General features: G+C 53.3%; 1 protein-coding gene across 11 annotated transcripts in view; it reads right to left on the bottom strand.

Moving 5' to 3' along the window:
- Positions 1-456: 456 nt before the first annotated feature.
- MARCHF2 (membrane associated ring-CH-type finger 2) overlaps positions 457-23,013 on the bottom strand; it is a 36,871-nt gene continuing 14,314 nt past the window's right edge. For 7 of the 11 annotated variants that reach the window (XM_066984063.1, XM_066984062.1, XM_066984060.1 and 4 more), the window contains 2 exons: positions 6,314-6,523; positions 457-3,645 (listed from right to left, as the gene is read on the bottom strand). In XM_066984063.1, the coding sequence (XP_066840164.1) occupies positions 3,487-3,645; positions 6,314-6,523 (369 nt within the window). In that variant the 3' untranslated portion in view covers positions 457-3,486. Of the gene's footprint in view, positions 3,646-6,313; positions 6,524-18,620; positions 19,390-20,239; positions 20,436-23,013 lie in introns of those variants that run through there. The other 4 variants (XM_066984064.1, XM_066984065.1, XM_066984066.1 and 1 more) reach the window with 2 other exon arrangements.

Consider the following 23,013-nt stretch of genomic DNA (forward strand, 5'->3'; position numbering starts at 1 on the left):
GCAACGTACGTGTTTTTTTGGGTCATAATTAGGGTTAGGGTTACGGATCAGTTTGTTTGGAAAGACAGAAAGCGCAGAGCCCTGTTGTGTGTTGGGTTTCGTACAGCAGCACATACACTTCACTGGGGCAGCACCCGCAGCAGAGGTCAGAGCCTCCCTGGGGCTGCATTGCAGGGTCACCAGGACCAATCTGTGCAGCCCCATGCCCATCCTGGTGAGGCCCTAAGGAGCCTCTTGTCCCAAAACTCACCTTAGTTGGCTCACACTAGGCAAGCTTCTGTGCACAGACAAGAAAAAAGCCCTGGGATTTGTCCAGCTTCGGCTCCAACACAAAACCTTCTGCAAGCTCTCCTGGAGGCAGTTAAGGAAAGCTGCCCTGGGAAGGCAGCATACATGGCTCATTATCACAGAGATAGCCCGGGCCCTCCCGTCTCCTCCAGTAACAACACAACAGCCCAAAGTTTGTCTCACTTTTATTTACATAATTGCACAGCCCGTTTCCCCATGACACTGGAATGTGGCGGGTCAGAGACACTGATTTCCCACATTCACAAGCTGAACATCTCCTCTGGGAAGGAGGAGAAGAACTCAAAGAGTCACTATTGGGTTTTGCAGGGGCACATGCAACAACTCCAATTATTGGCAACTACAATAAAGACAATGAAGGAGAGAGTGAAGCCATGGCCGTGCAGCAGCACGGGGCCAGGCCCCATCTGCCCCAGCCAGGGACTTCTGGCTTTCACAGTTGCGTATTTGGATCAACAGTGGGTTTCCTAGCTGAAACACTGGCTCCTTGAAGTCCTTACCATGGGAACGTGGTGTGGGAGTGCACATCCTTACATACCTGCCAGAACTAGATGCGTTGGAAGACAAAGCTCCTGGGAGGCAGCCAGGGCTGGGAAGGTTAAACCAAATCCCCAAGTTTTTGTTGCAGCCGGAATGTCTTGGTGACGCAGGTTTTGTTAGGACAGGCTGAGCGCAGGGGTACCTAGGACAAGGCAGAGTGGTGCTGCGGTGCCCACTGCCAAGGGAAGGGAGGCAGCACCCACAGTGGATCTGCAGCTCCCTTCCCGCAGTGCAGCCAGCTCAGCCGGGGGCAGAGGGCCCAGGGCAGGGCCCTGGTGCACAGACAAACCTTCACGCGGGGGGAGCAGCGGGAACAGTTCCTCTGCACAAGCTGATTTGAAGTGAGCACTTGTAGGATGCTGAGGCTGTGCAGGGATCGCCACTGCAGCAGGACTGAAGAGGCCTCCTCATTGCAAGCCTCCAAGAGCGCTAGGGGCCAAGCCCCCCCCCCACTTTGTGACAGCTGAAAGGCAGGGAAGGTGCCCGGGGTAAGTAGCAGAAGGGAACAGGCCAGACAGGGCCTAGCAGAGAGAGGGGAGCAGAGACACACAGCCCGGCTGTGCCACAACATTCACCCCGTGATCCAACGAGACCCTCGTGCTCAGAGCAGAGACCTGCCCAGAGCAGTACACTGGGGCACACAGCTGCACAGGCGTTGCTGCAGGATGTGCTGGGATATCACTGAGCCGCATGAACAACCATGGGACAGGAGATAAATGGAGGAAAGCAGACACAGAGCCAGCCCTGGGGCTGGAGCAATCCTATTCAGAGAGAGAGGATACTGGCCACTGCTGCTCATGTCCACCAGGGACTTCCAGCCTAGGGTCAGGCAGAAGAAAAAAAAAGAAAAACAACAACAACAACCAGGGAACAGGAGCACGCAAGAAAAAATACCCAGCTTTGCAGCTAGAAGGAAGCAGGAATAGCACGTGGTGCTGCAAATTCAAGAAATTACAGGCCTCAGTCTTGCAGGGCATCAACTGATCCACTTGGAACTGAGCAAAGGAACTGAGGGACATGCTCTGTGACCACCCCCTGCAAAGACACCCTTGGAGCCTGCCTCCTCCCTGCTTTCTACCCTCACTACTGCGGGACCAGGAGCCGTCTCATGCTTGAGCAGCTGCACACACCTCCGGAGCACTCAGCAGAGCAGCGCCAACGCTGGCATCCTTACGGTCCGTTCTGCAAGCAGGGCTCGGGAGAGCACAGCACCAAACACAGGCAATGCCTGGCACAGCAGCGAGGAGCTGGAGAGGCAAGGACTAACACCAAGCTCAGGAAGAGGGAGAGACTCTCCGCTATGTGCTAGAGACCCGCAGCAGATCGGCCACTCCGGGGCAGAGGGGTTTGGTAGCTGGGCACGCTGGAAATGCAGGAGGATGAAGGAGGAGGAGGAAAGCCAGCCCTGCAAGGAAAGGGACCCGGAGCCTGTACTCCTCTGGGAACCAGTGAACTTGGGGTGTTTCGCTAGAGGACACACAATGGGCAGGCAGCAATTTCAGGGATGAACCAAATGACAGCAGCTCCTCTGCTGCCAAGGAATGTGCAAATAAAACGCACAGAGACAGCCGAGATGTCCTGCCGAGAGCTGCAGAGCATGGCCTGTCCCTGGAAGGTATGTGTATAACTGACACTACAAGAGGTCCAGCCTCAAGATTGTGTAAGGACATCAGCAAAAACAGAGACTCCTATTCTCAGCTTTTGGGGTTGGGAAAGAGCCTTTCTGAACCTTTTAAAAGCAAAAGGCAATGCTGGGTTTACCTAGTACGGGCCATCACTTCCCACCCTCAGATCCTCCATCTATCTACCTTTGTCAGACAAGCCAAGAGCTGAGCGCATCTGAGTCCTGGGGATGAGCCAGGATCTGCAGGGAAAGCATTTTGTGAGATCACGTCTGCACAGGAAAAGATTTTCCGATTTTGAAACTTATTTTGAAATTCTCAAAATTACAGTACTTTACAATACAAAATGTCTCCATTCAGTATTATGTCATTTTACTCCTTCTGGGATTATAATAATTATTAAAAACACATAACTTTCTAGAAAGCACAGAAACACCACGAAAGAGACCAAAGAGTAACGGGAAAGGCTGCTGCAATATTATCAAAACCAATTTAGTGCAAAGGAGAAGGGACTTTCAAGAACGGTCAATGAAAAGTGTTCTTTATACGCTCATTTAGAGAAAAGGCATAGATTTAACCTCTGAATGAGATCAGGCTGCCAGCTTCTATACTGAAGCTTAGAACATCAACACAAAAGGACTGAAACACAATATTCATGGCCATTAAAAAATAATATTATATATAGATATATATATATATATATGTGAGAGATTTTCCACGTATGGTATTTAGTTATAGGAAAGTGTCCCTGCAGACAGGCATATTCCGCCATCTGGCTCTTTTGGGCCGTTTCACATGACAGACCTTTATTATCTGTGTTTGCCATCGTATAAAGTACATGCTGACTGCGAAGCCCCTTCGGGTGGGGTGATTGCTCTCTAGTGCTTCCACGGCTGCTGCGCTCCCTGCACGCGTGGGGAGACCCGGCCCTGTCTGCTTCTGCTGGCCCCGGAGGGCCGCCCTCACCCTGGCCGCGGGCGCAGCCACGCGGCGCGGCGCGAGGCGGCCGCGGCACAGCTCAGACGGTGGTCTCGTCCGCGGTCTTCTTCAGGAGCTTGGCGGAGAGCAGGGAGTGGGGCACGGGGTGAGGGCTCCGCGAGGCCGGGATCATCAGGCGGACTTTCTGGTTGGTCCTTCGCCACTCCGAGTACAGCTGGCAGTGGTAGCGGAACGAGACCTGGCGGGCAACAAGGCAGCAGTCAGGTTACAGGCGGAGGGCCGGGGAGACACAGAGAGCACCCGCCCCGCGCAGGCTCTGCCCTCGTCTTGTTCCACCAGCACCCCGCTGCCGAGGGACGCAGCACTGACCCCCAAACGCTTTGGGGTACTCCATCTCCCAAGCCTCTGACGAGGAATAAATTGATTCGTGCTAACAGCAGGACAAGCATAAGCACGGCACGGCCAAAAGGGGCTTTTTGGGCAGCACCAGGATGGGACTGGAGGTTCCTGCACCAGCCTGGCCCAGGGGCAGGAGCTGGCCCTGCAGTTTCAGAGCAGCCCTGCAAGGGGGAGCTTCGAGCTGCGCTTTCCCCGCGGGCTGCCCTTCTTGCTGTGCCCTTTTGCAATCACAAACCCCACTACAGACTTTCTCACAGCTCCTGCCAATTCCTTAGCTTTGAAATTAAACGTTTCTAGATTATTATTTTTTTTTGAGGAAGGAATAAAAACAGCGTATATTTCCCTGATATTTTCCTAGAAATTGTGGTAAAGAAAATTAAATACTGAATCCAGTCAGCCACTCATCAGAGCTTTCTCATTTTGTAAAAGAAATATCGTCTCATTTCGCTGACAAGTAGGAAGAACCAGGAAGCAGGTCGGGCAAGGGAACATCAGTACTCCCACTGCTTTTGTATAAGACTGAGACATCTGCTACGAGAGGCAGAGCTGCGCCACAGCATTGGGGTAATCCAGCCTACTGATCTGTGCTCCCCTTCTTCCTGCAGTAGAGGTACAACTGTGGGAATAAGGTTGTTTGCTTATAAACAAGAAGCGAATGGATCTTGCAGTCTTCGGAGAGCATGCAAACGAGGAGCTAAGTAATGCAAACCTCACGGAAAGATCCTGCTCCACAGGAAGGAGCTGCAAGCTCGGCCGTGGCACCTCTTGCAATCCCCACGCTGATTACAGCACATCACCACCGACCGCGTAACAGCCCTCTGTGCCACACAGCCCGCAGTGGCACAGGGGAACTGCAGCTGAATACAGTGAAGCTGAATAAAGGGGCTCCACTTAACGCCCCTCCCTGTTTAAGGAAGTGGGAAGCACAGCAGAAGTAGAGCGATTTGAGTCATGACGCATTATATCACAGAAAACATTTTTCCGTTTCCTCCAGATTTGGGGCAGCACCAGCCTAGTCCTGGGACAGAGAAGACGGAAGCACTTCCTCTTAAGGTTTCCAATTTTAGTTTGGCTTTCTACAGAAGTGAACCTTATGCAGCCGTGTGTCAGAGCCTTTCTTTCACAGCTCCCTGCGCATTGCCATCTCTGTGTGTTTCGGCAGCAGCACATGTCCCACCAAAGGGAAGGCTGAAGCCCCAGCTCACCCTTCCTTGGCACCAGGATCTGCATGGGATTAGTTGCAAGGAATGTCCTAACCCCAGAGAAAGCTCTGTTTCGGAGAGATCAGAGCATCAGATGGCAGGCAGGCGGGCTGTGGCATTTTTACTGACTGCAGAACTGCCATCTTTTAGGGTCCCACCGCTTCTCCCCCAGTGACTGCACCCCTTCCCTTCCCAAAATGGTGCAAGTGGCCAGAGAAGGGTACTGACAGGACTCGAGCACATGCAGGGCTGAGCGGAGGAGAGCTGAAATGAGATTCAAACCCAGAAACCCACCTGATAACAGAATGTGAAAGAACTGAACTGGAAACAGAGGGAGGAGCCCAGCTCCTCCGGGGTCTCAGCTGGGAGCGCTCGCGGGTACGTGCTGCACCACAAATTTGTGTTTGCTTTCCTGCTGTTCTGGCCCTGCTCCAAGCTGCAAGCTCCTGGCTGCCTAGCTCAGCATGTCCAGAAGAAAGTACAGCGAGGCATCTGCAGGAAGCCCTTTCCCAGCATGGAGCAGTTAAACATCCAGACAGCATCGAGTGCAGGTTCCCACTGGTCCCCAGCGCCTCCAGCCCCAGCAGTGCGGCTGTAACGCAGCGGTGCTGGGCCAGGGCAGGCTGGCCTCGGCTCAGGGTTCGATTCTGAAAACCTGGTATGAGAAGTCAGAGGTCTCCCTGGGCTGGAGCATTCCTTGCACACACCCTTCCATGCTAACAATGCTTTACAAATATTTTTGCAAGGATTTGTTCAGTTGTGGGCCACAGAGACCCCCAACAGCCAGTCCGCAGGCAGCTCCTTCAGGCACAAAGCTGCACGGCACAAAGCGTGGAGGGATGTGATGACAGATTCTTAAGGGATCAAACATTTTCCAGATTTTACTTTTCTCTAAACCACATGGATGCCAAGATTGTGTTTCTGCTCTTTCTTGAAAATAGGAACAGGCACAGCAGCCCCAGCACCGGGCCTCCCACCCAGCCTCAGCCGCGCTTGGGCCCCCCTGGGCCCGGGTACACTACACCCTGGGGAACGTGACTGCCATGTCAGTCTGGAAAGGAGATCACCAGGAAGTGGTTTCTCATTCCCAGACAGACCCAGCAGCTCATTTTTAAGTGACAACTTTAACAGCTTCCATTTAAAGACAATTAAATGGACGTTCAAGAGAAAGAGCCCAAGGTTTTCTCACGAGGGGAGTCGCGTTGGCCAGCTGCACCGCAGCAGCGTGAGCCAAGACTTCAGCCTCCCTTTTGAACAGGAACAAGGCCCCAGGGAGCAGCGAGCAGAGCCCTCTTCCACACTTACCAGCGTCCAAAGGACGTAGATTGTAAAAAGTGCTATAGTTAGTGCTATGAGTCCAATGGCCTCCAGTCGGCTGTTGAACTGCAAATGATCCTGGGCTCCACGAAGACACAGCCAGCCGGAGATTGCTGCCAGAGGAGTAATGAACAGGAAACACACCATGTCACAGAAGAGGGTCCTCTTCTCATTGCGGGGACCAGGATCCTTCAGCCACTGCAAGAAGGAAGGTGAAAAGGGCATTAGCAGCACGCAGGGCACACAGCGGGCTAGCAAAACAGGACTGCTGCACCAGGAAGCTCTCACATGCTCTCTGCAGCCCATACGTACCCACTGCATCCACGTAACTCACATAAACCATCATAAAAATAGGGCTAGAGCACATCAAGTACATTTTTAATAACCATCAAGGGAAAGGCAAGAGACAACTGAAGAATACGTGGGAGGGAGGACGGCAGAAAACACAGGAGCAGCCTGGGCTCTGCACTGGAAGAGAAGCAGCAGGTAGCAGACAGAGGGAGGCTGGCTCGATAGTCTGGCTTAGTAAAGGTGTGACAGGTCTTGAGCTGAGCTTCAGCAAGAACACACCCAGGTCCCGGCAACTGGATGGGGAGCTGCCAGAGAGCTGATGGGTCAGGGAGGGCAGGGACAGGGGACATTACAGAGGGAGCGCGCTACAGGCCATCGGCAGAGACAGGTGAGAGAGCAGACTTTCCCTTTCCAGGGACCTGCTTGGTAGAGTACCATGGAACAAAGCCCTGGAGGGAGGAGGGGCCCAAGAAAGCTGGTTAATATTCAAGGATCACCTCCTTCAAACTTGGGAGCGATGCAATCCAGCAAAGAAGAAGTTGGGTAAAAATACCGGGACGCCTGCATGGATGGACAAGGAGCTCCTGGCCAAACTCAGACAGAAATAGGAGACCTACAGAGAGCGGGAGCAGGGACAGAGAGCCTGGGAGGGATACAGAGACACTGTCCAATGCAGCCAGGGATCAGGTTAGGAAAGCCAGAGCCCTTTTACAATTAAATTTGGCCAGGGACATCAAGGGTAACAAGAAAGGATTCTATGGGTACATGGGTGATAAAAGGAAGACTGGGAAAATTGTGGGCCCTATCCAGAAGGAAGTGGGAGACCTGGTCACCCGGAATACGGAGAAGGCCGAGGTACTCAATGACTTTTTTGCCTCAGTCCTCACTGACAAGATCTCCAGCCACATGGCCCGGGCCCCAGAAAACAAAGGCAGGGACTGGGAGAATGATGAACCGCACAGCGTAGGAGATAGGTGTGAGGCCATCTAAGGAACCTGAAGGTGCAAAACTCCATAGGACCCGATGAGATACATCTGTGGGTCCTGAGGGAAGTGGCAGATGTAGTTGCTAAGCCAGGATCCATCGCATTTGAGAAGCTGTGGCAGTCCAGTGAAGTTCCCACCGACTGGAAGAGGGGAAATAAAACCCCCATTTTTAAAAAGGGGAAAAAGGCAGACCTGGGGAACTACAGTCTCACCTCTGTGCCTGGCAAGATTATGGGGCAGATCCTCCTGGAAACTCTGCTAAGGGACATGGAAAATAGGGAGGTGATTGGTGACAGCCAACATGGCCTCACTAAGGGCAGACCGTGCCTGACAAATCTGGTGGCCTTCTACAAGGGGGTTGCAGCTTTGGTGGATGGATACAGCAGACATCATCTACCTGGGCTTGTGCAAAGCATTTGACACTGTCCCCCATGATATCCTTGTCTAATAAATTGGAGAGACATGGATCTGACAGAGGGACTTGGTGGGTAAGGAATTAGCTGGATGAGGCCCTGGCACAGGCTGCCCAGAGAAGCTGTGGCTGCCCCAGCCCTGGAGGTGTTCAAGGCCAGGCTGGATGGGGCTTTGGGCAACATGGGCTGGTGGGAGGCGTCCCTGCCCATGGCAGGGGGTTGGTACAAGGTGATCTTTGAGGTCTCTTCCAACCCAAACCATTCTGTGAACTGGTGCAGGGGCTATGGGAAACCAGAGCTTCAGGGTCTGTGCCCTCAGGGGCACAGTGCTGTCCCTGGGGCCTGAGCAAGCTGCAGCAACGCTGCTCATGGGGAGCCCAGCGCCCACCCGATGCCATCAGTGGGGAACACACACACCCACGCACCTGGTATGTCCACTGAGACAACGACAGAAGGGAAAAAGCATCTCTCTTCAGCAAATAAGAAACCAGGAGTTGAGAAAAGAAAAAAAAAAGGCAAAAAGGAAGTGAATAGCTACCAGCAAGCTTTGCACCTGAGCAGGCAAAGTGGGACAGCAACCAAGGGGCTGCAGAGTCAGGCTGGCCCTTGAAGAAGAAGGTAATGTAAACTCATTTTCTTTTATGGAATGATCTGTGCCCAACCCCATGTCTTCAAGTGTAAAAAAATTCCAATTCCCAGAGAAAGGCATCGGTTATTTCTAAAGAAAAATCAGCATGCCTGTCAGGTCAGGAGGGAGGCAGAACTTGGCGTGCAGGGGGGAAGGTCCCCCATCGCTCTCTCCCAGGTCTCAGGATCACTTTCACAGCTGCTGAAAACTCCACAACTGCAAAATCCCCCACACCTTTCCATTCCCGGTGGTCATCCACTGGCCACCACACGACGGGCAGGCAGAAGAGACCTGCCAGGACTACGGCAGAGCCGATTCTGCTGTGTTCCCTCTCGTTTGCAGGCTTGCTGTCTTGCCTCCCACGCATTAAATGATCCATCACGGGGACTGCACCTTGCTCTCAGTTATCAAGACGCTTTGCAAGTTTTGCAAGTCCTTCTTTCTTGCAGCACTCGAAAATTAGCAGGTAGCAGAAAGAGCACAGCTCTGTTGCAGGCAGATTTCCCTCTACAGACAACCTCTAAACTGTCACTACTTTCAAGAGCCCTGACTTGCTTCCAAGTGTGGATTCTTTTTAGACAGTTGACTTTTACAACAGCAATTGTTCTAGTTTTCCTGGGATTATGTTATTTTCAGCCTTTCCTTCCCTTTTTTTAGAACAGCAAGTGACTGCCGTTTCTACCAATACCCAGAGTTGTTGCAGTGCATTTTACCACGGGTTTGGTATAGCTGGGCTGCTGGATCCTTCCCTGTTTCCTGCACCAGAACTACTTGGCTTGTTTAGGATTTTTTGCTCAAAAACAAAACAAAACAGAACTGGAGAACATGACCAAAAAGGCAGTCAGAGCAGGGAAAGGAATATCCCCAAGAGATCCAGGGACAGGCAAGCGACATTGACCCGCAAGGGGAGCACGGAAGGATGCCCACAGGTTGGTGCAGAGTTAATCAAGGAGAAAATCTAGCAGGAGGGATGTGCAGTAAGATGTGGCAGAGCAGCAAGGGCAGGTTGAGAAGAACTGCAGACGCCTCTCATTGAGACGGGAAAGAGAAGGGAGAGATGGCAGATCCAGGCAAGAAGCAGCAGCACAGCGGCAGCGCTCAGGGCTGCGGTAGCAGCACGCTCTGCAGATGCCCGCAGTGGGACACCAAGCTGGATGAGGCCAGAGGAGAGGACGACATGTAGGAGTCTGGCTAGGAGTTTCAGCTGGCAGGACTGACGGAAGCACGGTGCTATTTCAGAGATGTGACCTGAAGCATCTGAGAGACCAAAGAGAGCAAAAATGAGGGGAGCTAGAGGGTGAACTGAAGAGCACAGACAAGGCAAGGACCAAGCGATGCTGCAATAGGAAAGGTCAAGTGAAAAGCATTTTTAAAGCCATTCTGAGCAGGACTGGATGGCCTGACAGCCAGAAGGAAATTCAAGAGCAGCCACAACTGTGGTTTGGACAGGAGGAGCTGGAAGAAGGGAGGCAGCCCTGCGAGTCACCCTCTGCGTGTCTCTGCAGAGGAGATTAGTGGTGATGAGCTGTGAGGGGAAGATAAGGACCACACACACGGTCCTGAGCAGCCCTCGGAGGAAGCGAGGGCGGATGGCAGCTCAGCTGCACGGCAAAGCTGCTCCTACACACAGCGCACGGGCAGCCCCAACGCCCGCGCCCCCAGCCTTGCACCCACCCGTCCTGGCTACGCGGCGCTAGGGTGAATGCTGAATTACCCAGACCTGCACTGAGAGCCCTCTAGCAGCAGTCCCAGAGCATCCTGTCCCTGTAAACAAGGACATCTCAGGTCACTTTTGACCCCTGTACAATGAGAATAACAATAGGGCAAATCGGTATTTTATTGAATCTTATTCTATTTATATTCTTTGTAACCTTTGAAGCTCCCCCTTTCTCCCCAAGACAGGAGCCAAACATTTAAAGGCAGGAAGCAAATTAATTTCCTTTTGAAGTAGTTGATTTACTCAGCCAATATGCACTGACACAATAAAAAAAGAATACAATAAGCCACCCTAAGGGCGCAGGGTTTCTGGCACAGCAGCAGCTTAATGCACACGGGACTTAAAATAAACCTTGTAAACGATCCAAAAAGTGGTCAGATTAAACAATTTTTGTAGGGAAAACTGTCAAGTAAACATGGGAAAGCAACAAAAGCACAACTTGATCTTCTTCCAGGCCAAGTCCAAAACCAATTGCTTCCATGCTGCAAACAAGCGTGAGCCTGAAGGCAGAGAGCCTGATCCGGCCGCTCTGCCCGCTTCGGCTCTGCCCTGGCTCCCAGAACACCCCGCTGGGAACATCCACTCCGCTTGCACGACAAGAGGTCCTTCCTGCTGCAAACATACTTTTGTCCTCCAGCACAACCCTGGGGCTTTCTCAGCCCTTCTTCCTACTGGGATCAGCAGGGATTGTGGAGTGGAGCGTGTTTCTCGGCCTCACAGCAGGGCTGTGCAATGATGAGTCTCTGATTTTTGGGTGCTCCAGTGCCCACGAAACTAGGCTAAGCACCAGGTGATGGAAGGCAGGAGGAGGAGGGCACATAGAAAGAGGCACCAGCATATCACCAGCTCCTCTGGAAGCCAACGGCAGAGCTCACGGTGTATCAGAGCAGCCTTCCAGACAGTCCATCCCAGCACAGAGCGCTGGGCGACGTCCTGCCACCTGGGAGCAGGGGCATGGACCGATTAGGGAGCGTCCCAGCAGCGCTCAGCACCACGCAGTCTTTCCGGTGGGGTTATAAATGGGTGCTTTACAATCAGCTGTTATTGACTTTCACAGCTTCCTTATCTTGTGTTGCAAAACGTGCACGGCTGAGAGCTGCGAGCCCGTTTCATGACACGCGTTACCTGCGGCGCTCACACAGCGGCTGACAGCAGCCCCGTGGCAAGCAGGAGCGGCGGGTGCTCGGGTCTCTCCCTGCCCTGCAGCTGGGCTACCTGCTCTGGGGAGCACCGGTCACAACCACAGCAACCCGCTGGCTGTTCCAGCCATCGCTGCCACCACAAACAGGAAACATTTGGCCGCACGGAGCCACCTGTGTACAAAACATCCTGCGTCCTTCCCGTCCACCAACTCGTTAACCTGGGGCTGCTCGGGTGCCTGTTCCTTGCATCGCTGACCTGCTGCATGCCTACGTAAGGCAGGAAAGAAAAGCGTGACCTGGATTCCCAGAAGCAGGACCAGCGCTGCCCTGCCCCGAGAATCGCGCTGACTCAAACACCACAGCTCCAGCAGAGGGACGGTCCCATCCCTTCCCTGCGGGTCCGCGGTGTAACAACTGAAACCTCCCCACAGGCCGCCGAGCCACCCGTGCAGCCCAGCAGGACGGTCCTGCTCCTGCTCCCGTTCCCAAGGCGAGGAACCTTTTCCCATGGAGTACCCGAAGGTCAGGGAGCTGAGGCCAGAAATGCCCCCGGCCCCGTATACAGGGCAGTCAAGTGCCACGGAACAGCTGACCCTCCTCATCCTCCTTTCCCTACCGCACAGCCGGCTACTGTCGATGCTCCGCAAACCTCCAAAAGCTGAATCTCTCCTCAGAGGGGCCTGAGAGCCCCTTCTCCACACCCTCAGCCCAGCTCCAGCTGCAGGGAAGCACGGGGCATGGCGAACAGGAGTGGCACGCACCCCGCTGCAGGAGCGCACGGGACAGGAACCGACTCCAGGCCTCAGCGCTCCTCGAGGAAAGGGCCACACAACCACTTGGCAGAGCTGCAGGTCACCGGGACTCCTCCTTACGTACCAGTGCGCGCTTCTGTGGTTTGCCACCACGGGAAACGCCACGCCACGAAATGCACGGGTATGGGATCACGGCACCGCCAGCAGCTGCACCCCAGAGGAGCCCCACTCCTAGAGGTCCTCAGAGCACAAACAGGGCTGGACAACGCAGTGCAGCCAGAGGTGTAAGAAAGATGCTGGTGCCGGTAACTGCCAAGAGAGCAGGGATGAGAATTCCTAGTTTTGGCCTCAAAGAGGCCACTGTGGGTCTGCAGAGCAATGCCAGGGAGTGCACTGAGAAACACCAAGAGGATCGAGGGTGGGAGCTGGGAAAGAACATCTCCAGACAGCACATGCAAGCAAAGAGATGAAGGAAAACATGAGAGGAACAAGACTCAGCTGAAGCCAAGTGATTTTTGTTTTTTTCACTAGGTGCTGGGGTCTAACATAAGCTTGCACTGAGAAAGGAGAGAGACCACAGCAACAAGCTGGGGAAGGGGACAGAGGAACACGGAGGAGATGGAGAACAGCGCAGCGAGTTCAGCAGAAAAGTTCAAGGAAAGCAAAGAAAAAAGCCTGTCTGTGAGGAAGATAAGGCTGGAGGAAGGGTGGGGAGAGCCTACGTCACATCTCACTTCTCTGAACTGGAGGGGGGGCAGCGAGCGCTGCGCTGGGCACTGCGCCCTAAAGCAAAATTGCTTTTCCTAGTTATACAAGCAGGGCTAATAGGGACATCACTACTGCTCCCTGCAAACCTCATCTTGCTTGTAACGGAGATATCGCATCGGCACCCCTCACAGCTACAGGAGACTTGTGAGAAGGAGCAGGAAGACCGCATGTGGCAGACCCATGGAGGTGTCCTGGGCTACAGCACGACCCCAACAGCCCAACAAACGTCTCCGAGAACATGTAACAAGCTTTGCTGCAGACAACGGTTGTGTAAGGAAAGTAAACTTCCAAACAAGACAAAACAAAATTCACTGACCTATATAAAACATCCAGCTTAAGCAAGCCAAAAGCATTAGCAATCAGTGAAAAACAAACATCTTTAATCAAAATTGCATAATAGAACACAGACCGTAGGAACAAGAACGAAAAAAAACTTGTCAAGTCTCCCGTAGTGGATAATACAATTGAAGGAACTGCTCTGCAGAAGCATAGGGACAGACAGATATTACCAAAGCCGTCGTTTTGAAATAAAGCACGTTAACACACATATTGCAGGAAAACACCAGCTCTGAAGACATGGATGCAGAATTCTCTTGAGGCTCCATCACGAGACCTGCCTGCATGGACAGAAATACGGGGATTGGTTAAGCTGCTCAGTGGTGACAATATGAAACGGTCCTCGGCTGATTCACCAGAGAGGCGTTTTTTGTAATTAGCGAGCTGTCTCATATAAGTTTTGCTTTAGCAATGGTATTAAAGGCTTAGAGAGGCATTATGAAGAAGTCATGCATAACACTCATTAGCTTTTGCTACCAGGATACGTTGGCTTTCAACATCCTGGTAATTTTAGCAAAGCCAGAGCTTTGGCCTCAGCACCAAAAACACACATCCACTCACAACCGAGCCCTGTCATCCTGTTCCTCTCCCTGGGACTTAAATGATGTGTGGACAGAAATGCATCCTTCCTCTTTAACATGGGCTGACGTGTCTCTGGGATTAAACGGCTGCTGCTCTGACACCTCTCCGAGCTGCCAGCCCTGGACATTTCCGTGCAGAGACCTCGCCGTGCACACAGGGGTTGTCCAGCAGAAGGGATGAGGCTGAGGAGGCAGCACGGGGAGACGAGAGATGGGACCCAACCCGCAGCACGAGTGGGCAGCAACGGTTGTTCTGGCACAGCCTGCAGTGGGGCAGAGCAGCCCGTAACAGGCTGGGGATCGGAGGTGGTGTTTCCCTTGTGGCCACAGAAACAAAGCCACAGCATCACCTTTGATAATGCTTTCTAGAAATGCATGACGCATCAGATCCAGTACCAAATATCCCAATCCAGGCAGTTCTGCCCAAAATCCTAGAGGACGAACAATCTTCAGCAGAGAGAGCACCTTGCAAGAGAGAACTGGTTTGTGATGGACTGAACCGCAAACCAAAGGAAGGAGTTTATGTGAAAAGGAGAATGCTACGAGGTGGGATATATACACTTGTACAACTAGCTGCCTAAAACAGCACTTACCTTGGCTCTGTCTAGAGCCAGAAAAAGGCAGGCACCTCCAGACAAGGTGACCCACCCGTACCTAGGTTTCTAAAGAGGCAGGAATGAACTGGTCACAAGAGGCATTTCCTTCTCTCCAGAGACTGTAGGATTCTAAAGAATAAAATGCGGATGAGGCAAATTTAAGGTGGACAAAGCTACGGCAAATAAACCCAACCTTGCCTGGAGAATTGTGTGACCGTCCATGGCCTGGGAGAAAGCTGTTTAGAATGAAGCAGTGCTACATTTCCAGAGGGCCGTGCTCCTCCTTCCAAAATGCTCTGGCCAACAGAGATATGGATATCTTCAGAAGATGACTCCTGAACACAGGACTCCTAACTACACATTTTCTGCGTCTAACCTCTGAAAAAAAGCAGAAATGACCTGTTCCCGGAAAGCTGCATGCACTGCAACTTGCAGTTTGAATGCTTCACCGGAACCCCTCCTGCTGAAGCCTTCCAAGAAACACAGCAACCTGCTCCGGACTTTATGACCATGTCAGCCACGCTCGCTAGTCTCACAGATTTAGGTCACTTCCCTGTAGACATACAGATGCACATGAAATCAACATTAACGTAGGGATGTTAAGTACTGGAAAGCCATCTCTCTCCAAGGCTCTGCAGTCTCATTGCGTGCTGGGGACACGCTCCTCATACGACAACCCTGGTCTGCAACCCTCTTGTGCCAGGGGGCATTTCAAAGAGCCAAGCAGAAGCTTGTGCAGCACAGGCACCAGCTGGCAGCACCCCGCACTGCTGGCTGCAGACCCTTCCTGCGCACCCAGGGCTGCTGTTCGACTCCCCACCTTCACCCACAGCGCTTCATACACGCCCCCAGAAAAGCATTCAGCCCATTAGTCTCACAGCGTAACAGTCAACAAAAGCCGTCTGTGTTTTTTCAGCTTTCAACTAGCTTCTTAGTTAAAAAATAACTGAATTAGGCTGAACCGCAGGAGGTATCCTCCCCGCACCCACGGGGCAGCCCATGGCTGCCAGAGCTGGCTCAGGGCTCCGACAAGTCCCCCACTCCTGGGAGAGAGATCAGGCATGCTGGCAGCAAACACTGTTGCTATTTTAAAATTGAACAGACCACAACATAAATAAATGGCTAGTTAAAGAAAATAAAAATCCAATTCTATTAAAAAAAATATCTTTACTCCATGCTGAGCAAGGTTGCCGTCTTTCCTCTCAAAAGGAGGCTGCAAAATTAAATTACTGTTTGTGAAGTGCTCAGATTATCACAGCAACAAGTGCCCCAAAGAAGCCCACGGGGAAATAAATAATTGTCTTGAGAGCAGGGATAGAAGAGCACACGGCCACACAACACAGCAGGATGAACAAACTTGGCTCGTGTGCACCTTCTGCCCGTGCGCTGATCCTGGAAAACGCAGCCTGTGACCACACGGAGCCTACACTGTAATGCAGGCTTACGAGAGGACTGAATTAAAAGCTGAGGCGATTTTGATTGCGGCTTTTCCTAACTTCCAAGAACTTCCTGCAGCTTCTGCAGAAGCACTTCAGCTCAGCCGTGCAGCCTCCCCACAGCTTTTGCTAAGACGCTTCCTCCAGTCCCCAGTCAGCAGCTTCGGCCTCCCTCCTCGGAGCTCTTCAGACCGGCTCTTCTCCCGGCCCCGGTCCGCATCCCACTTATCCTCTGCTCAGAAATTCCTACAGCTTGACTTCCCAGCTCTTTAGCAGGTGAAGGAGAGGCTTCACTTGCTCGGCCATCCGGGACCGTCCCTTTCCCCACACCGCCGGCTCCTCGCCCGAGCACGCAGCCGCTTTCCCAGCAGCCAGGGCCCAGCTCAGGCCCGAGGCGGCCCCGCGAGCTGCCCACGGCCGGGCCCAGAGCCCTGAGAGCCACGGCGGGGGCTTGGCGAGCGGCAGGGACGGGGCAGGCTCCGGAGGAAGCTTTGCTCCGCGGCTGCGGGCTCAGAGCTCTCCGACCGTCCCAGGGCCGAGGCTCTCACGGCGTGACAGAGGTGCTCCTTAGCACGTGCCGGCCAGCTTTACTCGGGGAACGGCAGGTTCTCAGCGCAGCCGCTTACCAGCACGCTCACGTGCCAGCATCACTTCCCCGAAAGTTTCAAAACGCTCCCTACCCCCCGCACCGTCAGCCGGGAGGGGAGAATTGCTCAGATAAGGCGACTGAGGGAAGCGCGTCATTTTTGAATGACTAAGCGGCCTCTTTCCCTGGCCCTCTTCTGAGAAACAGACGAACAATTTGGGGCTGAAACTTCCCAAAAATATTTGGTGAAGAGTTTCAGCCCGATCTGCCATGGGGATGAGGTCACACCAGGCTGCAGACAGAGGGTATTAGTGGGAAGTGCTGGCAAACTGGCAGAGCAGTTGTGGGCTGTTTCAGAAGGGCTCTGCGCAAAGAGGAAAAAGAAAAAAAACAAAAAAAAGAAAAAAAAACCAGAAACTGAACTGCAGGGCAATTTCTCTAGGCTCCAGGGGCAGGGATCGGTGCATTTGTGTCGTACAGCGTGGTGCAAGCCGTGCAGCCAACATACGTGGTCTTGCCAGCCAGGTGAGCAGTTTTGGGAAGTTCTGGAGCAGGCTGCCACCTCCAGATTAATTAAAGCGGGCTACAGCTGCTCCTTGAGTCAGAGACAAAGCTCGGTGCCAACAAACCACAGGCAAGGGACTTGCTCGGGGGCCGTACGATGACAAGCTGCAGTTAGGCTCTGCTCCGGGGCAGGGATCGCCCTCAGCCAGGTAACGGGCGACTTCTCAGCCAGGCTCCGAGCCCCCGAGGCGCTAAGGGCACCCAACGCAACCTGCTCCCCAGCAGAGCAGGGCACATCATCCCCTCCTCCTCCGCCCTCCCAGACTCTCCCCAGCTACGAGAAGTAACAAATAATCGGCTTCTCAAACCCTTTGGCAGCTATCGATCGGTCAGCAGTGGCTGGAGGCTCTGTTCCTGCCTGTAACCGGCAGCATTTCTCTTGCATTTGAGGATCGTGAAATGCTGCCTCACCGTGCCCTCGGCGCTCACTGCCCCGTGCTCCTCGCACAGAGTGCTTGCCGGTCACAGTTTGCTGGCAAGCTCCAGCCTGGAGGGACTCAGCACAGGTTTCAAGGGGAATTAAAACCTCCTTCACCCAGCCTGGGGCCCGGTGGACCCGAGGGCGCTGCCGGCACCATCGCAGCTCACTCCTCTGCCTGCCGGGGGCACAAGGGTCAGTGGCAGAGAAGAAACTCCTCCAGCACACGCCTGTCTTTCGCCTTTTATTCAAGTGTGCAGTTTTCTAAGCCTGAACTAGTTACGAGGTGCTGCAGCATCTGTGAACTATGTCTAAATGCACTTCCACATGTTTGTTTCCAGGCCTGAATGCTTTACTAGCTCTTAAGCTAAAACATCTGAAACCCGCACTCAAAATTTTGGCCCGTGTAAGCCCTAAGCAGCTCACCGTTACTGGGCTTGCCTGCAGCACGTCCTCAAGGCCGAGATATGGCCCTTCCCAAGTGTTTTGGCCCTTCCTCAGTGCTTTAAAGCATTGGCTTTCAACCTCTGAAACAGTCATTTCAAAGGTTTTGGTCAAAGAGCCGTTTTATGTGTTTCAGCAGCTGGGAGCAAAGTGATAAGGCTCAGACAGTACTAACCACTGATGTAATGCTCTTTCACAAATTGCTTTTCTAAAGACATGGTTCAGTTTAGCACCACGGTCTAAAGCCACCTCCTGTATGGGGCTGCCCTGTCAATGACAGTCAGCGGGACACTAAGCAGTCATCATTAAAACTGAGCGTCAGTTTTGCAAAATGAAGACTGAATGCTTCTCCAGCCAGGGGGCCCTTTTGCCCTGCCAGCTCTCCGGGCACCCAGAGGAGATAAAAACGTGGGAAGGAAAGCACGGCTGCAGAGAGGAGTGGGCAGCGCCGCTTCCAGAGCGAGGTGGGATGGGAACGAAGTAACCTCTGGAATTAATGGGAACGGGAACAGATACAGGAAAAGCAATTTACCATCGCAATTGTGACTCAGTTTTAATCTGGATGATGGAGCAGGGGGAAAGACAGAGTGGGCTACGAGCAGTCACAGTTAGAAACCAGAATTAACCTCACACACACTTCTGGCGGCAGGCACCGACAAATCTCCGGTAGCTGGCAGGTAACGAGCCTGTCGTTGGCACTCCGCTCGCAGACCTCCTCCTGCAGCCTCACTGACGACAGAGTAGCAGCACGGCTTCGCCACGGTTTGAAATAATAAACAGGAAAAGCAACTTTTGAAACAAAACCCAGAGCTATGTCCAAACCCCACCAGAGAGGCACCTGCAGGGGCAGGGTGCACACAGCGAAGGGGAGCATCCGTAGCGGCAGCTCCAGGTGACGTTTTCCCATTTTCCTCGTTGCTGACGGCTGCAGTACTTGGGGGGCTTCTAACTGCAAATCCTCTCCCTCGGGCCAACACCTCCCTGCAGTGCACGTGGCCTCTAGTGAGCACCCACGCCCAGCCCAGCAGCACGCAGACACAGGCAGTGAACAGGACCCGAACAGCGAGGCACACAGGACCTTGCTTTGCTCTTCCAGGCTGCACCTCAGTCATGCCTGTGTCACCTTCTACCCGGTCCTGCAGCACCCTTAGAAACACCAGCCATATCTACATCAACTGCTCACCTGCCAGCACCACTCGAGCTTATTTAGACAGAATAAACTGCCTTCTGAAACAAACCCCAGTACAGCCTCTGGTACTGTCAGGCACTCATTTACTTATTCCTCTCTGGGGACCTGCGCCTGAATTCTGAGGGCAGAGGATGGCCTGGCCCAGCTGCCCTTGTTCCTCACGTGTAAGGGGCCTCATTGCAGGCAGCTACTATAATCCCTGGGGGAGAAAGGAAGTCTTAAAGGGGAGCACAGCAGACCACCTAAATGGGGGGAAGAGAGCACTGGGATTAAAAAAAAAAAAAAAAAAAAAACACAAGAAAACACACACACAAAAACACCACAAAGCACATATAAACACAACAAAACACCAGCTGCAGCCTGGACTGTGCCATCCATCTCCATGAGGCTGACGGACCCATCCGAAGCCTGGCCCCCCGAGGACAATGCGGAGAGGAGTGTAAGGGCTGGCTGGGCCACGTCCTGCCTTCTCTGGCTTTGGGGAGCACGGGACAGCGACAGAGCTACTCAGGACACCTCAGCTCAGCAGGAAGGAGCCAGACAAACGCTTTCAAGCACACATCGGTATTACTCAAGGAGTGTGGGTCCTTCATGAACAGTGCCAGCAATCGCCACATCTCACTTTTCAGAGCAGACCATGACAAGGAAGTCACATGCAAGAGAGCTGCACTCATGTAACACTGAGATAAGATTAAAGCCAACAGGAAAAAAGACTCATATTTCTGAAAGCTTCATATTTCAGAGGGTTGAGTGGTGACCTCTGCGTTTGGATGCTCAGGCATCAAAGTATCTCTACCAGCGCAGTGCTTTCTGCAGCTCAACAGCCCGCTGTCGGTCGGTAGCACATGGGGGGCTTCACAGGTAAGGGCTGCCCCAAACATTGCTACTGCATTTTCACAGCTATGTCACTTGTCTGATAAAAGACTTGATCTCTCCGCACAAATAGTTCTTTGTGAGTAGTAAAGTACTGCAAGGAGGAGGAGACAGAACCACAGGGGCAGTAGGGCAAATCAGTCATTTTTCATCAAATGGTAAGGAAATAAAGTGAAGCAGGAAGAAAGCAGTACCTCTGTCAAAGGTCTCGGTCTTCTCTCTACAACAAATTCTGTGTGGCAGAGCTCACAGTAACTTGTGTTGGAGGAGGATAACCATTTTTCCAGGCAGCTCTTGTGCACGGTGCCCAGTGTTCCTGTGCAGTCACATGGGGAAAGCAGTCCCTCCCCATTTCCACCTTCGTGACAGATTCGACAGATGGGACCGTCACTAAAGAGGCAGACAAACAGAATGAAATCACGGTCAGAGCAGACACAACGACACGGCCACATCCGGAGATCAGGGTGAGACCCCACCGGGCCCCAGAAGGGCGCACACACAGCACCCCTGGGTGGCAGCACGCACGGCCCAGGCTGCAGCTCCACTCGCGCTGGGCAGGGGCTGACACCGGCCCCAAGACCGGTCCCGAAGTGCTGACCCAAGTCCAGAGGCCCAAAGCAAAGCCTGACGACCCCCAGTCAGAGTGCATTGCATGCCCCCAACCACCTGGACCCCCTCAAGAGGTTTGCAGTCGCATTCGTGTTTATCAGACCACCTGCCCGCTCTCAAGCGGAGCCTCTGCCCTCCGTCCTGGGTTTGGCAGTACCTGAGAATAAGGGATATCTAACATCAAAACCGTGCTGATCTTGAGAGCTCATCTCTCTAAGGACGTTTAATGGCAAGAAGGCACCCAGACCAAGCACAGAAACCCTCTGCTTGTCCCAGCGCAGTACCCACTGAGCATCCTGGCCGGTCGCTGCCACGCAGAACCCGCCGCAGCCTTTGGGACTCCCGGCGGCTGCAGAAACACCTCAGTGCTTCAACAGCCACCACTTCCCACCCCTCTTGGCTGGAGGCCTCAACCCACAGACCCAAATCCCTTGATGGTGCTCACGATCTGCTCTCTTGGGACCTCACAGAACCAGAAATGCTTTACAAGCTAAGTTGTGTACTACTCTCCAGTTCTTGTCCTGTAAAAAACAAGGTTTTCCACGCCCCTCAGATTCACAGACCTGTGCCATATCCTGCCCAGTCACGTCTTTCACGAGCAGAGGAGTCCTAGCCTATTCAATCACACCTCAGGAACACATCCACCTCTCGGATTGCCTTCGCTACCCTTCCCTGTACCTTTTGCATTCATCCTTTTAAAGCTGCAGGGACCAGAGCTACACGGTTTTCAGGATAAGTACACACCATGGATTTTTGCAGCGACTATGTTCTGTCCTTTGTTGATTCCTAAATCCTAGCAGTTTATTTGCTTTTTGGTCTCTTCTGGAGCTTGCACATCGCTGCCGTGTGCCTAAGATCTCCTTCCCCTGAACCCACGAGCACACATGCAAATCCAGGATGGTTGTCCTTCAGCTGCGTCATTTCACACTGAACTGCATCTATTGTTCTTAGCCTGCAGTCACTTCCAGTAAGGTTTGGTTGCCTTAAATTAGGCAGCTAGAGCCATTTTAGGTGCAAGGACATCCTGGCTGGCCTCCAAAAGCACAGTTTTCCTGGAAGCCCTGTGCCACATCTGCCAGCCCCACGATGAAGTCTTGGACTCCCTGGAAAACCTGCAGTGGCTCTAGACTTCAAAGTCCACTAGTCTCCACAATTCCATACATCTCCTCCGCATTCAGGAATAAAACGCTGGACAACAGACGCCCAATCCAGCTCTACCCTTCCCGAACCGTGAGAGCTAGTCACTCACTGGTGTCTCACTTTCCTGCCTTCCAACCATCTCTCACACAACAACCTCTCTCCTATATCCACAGCCACACAGGTTTGGGAGCGGGAGGCAGGGTGAGAAAGGAACATCTTTTGTTGGAAGGCCCTGTTAAACACCCTCCGGGAATGCAGGTGAGCTACATCAGCTCCCACCTTTGCCCACGCGCTGCTGACAGTACAAAGCCGCACCGATCTCACCTCCCAGCGCACACCCGTCTCCTACGCTGACTCGTGGGGGACTGCAACAGAGCAGAGTCAGGACAAGCGATTTGCAGTCTTCAAAAGCAGCAGCACCGTTTTCATCAGCCTGCACAACCAGAGGCAAGAACAAAGCCCCGTGGAACAGACCTGGGAACACAGCGCACAGGGAAGGAGCACACTGGGGAAGAACGTCGGTGGGACATGAAGGGCTGAGGAGGGCCAGCAAGGAAGTGCCCTTCAGCTCAGCAAAGCAGAAGCAAGACTCCTCTCCTGGAGGTGCACCACAGGGGCGTACGCACACACCCTCCATGAGCCAGCAAGATCATTCCTCCGGTGACACAGCCCTGAGCCCTCCTCCTCGTGCACATCCACACGCACACACACACAAAACCCCTTCCCCTGAGAGGGAAGGGGCTTGTCCCCATCCCACAGCCAGCCAGCTACCAGATGCTTCCACAGCTAACGTGCATCTGAGCCGAGCAGGGCAGCCGAGCCCTCGATGCGGTGCATGGGCCAGGGGCCCAGCAAGCACCAGGGAGGCAGGAGACCTGGCACCCTCGCAGGCAGGGCAGCCAGGGGCTTCCCTTCACTCTTTGCCAGCTCGCCACCTGCGAGAAGACCCAAGCCTTGCAGGCGAGCACTTCTTTCTCAGACTTTCCCCACCTCACGTCACCCTCACCTGTGATGCTTTATCACGTTTAGGGCTCCGAAGTAACGTACACCCCTGTGCCACCCCCTTCCCTCTGCCGAACACCACCGACCCTAGTCTCCTAACTGTTACGTGCCTTTTCTTTAGGGGACTTCTTCAGCAGGAACAATCCCCACCACAGGGGTCTGGAGAGGTGCTGGAAACTCCATCCCCAGAGGCACTGGGAACTGCGCTGGACAAGGC

The sequence above is a fragment of the Anser cygnoides genome, chromosome 27, assembly GCF_040182565.1.
Source record: "Anser cygnoides isolate HZ-2024a breed goose chromosome 27, Taihu_goose_T2T_genome, whole genome shotgun sequence".
NCBI lineage: Eukaryota > Metazoa > Chordata > Aves > Anseriformes > Anatidae > Anser > Anser cygnoides.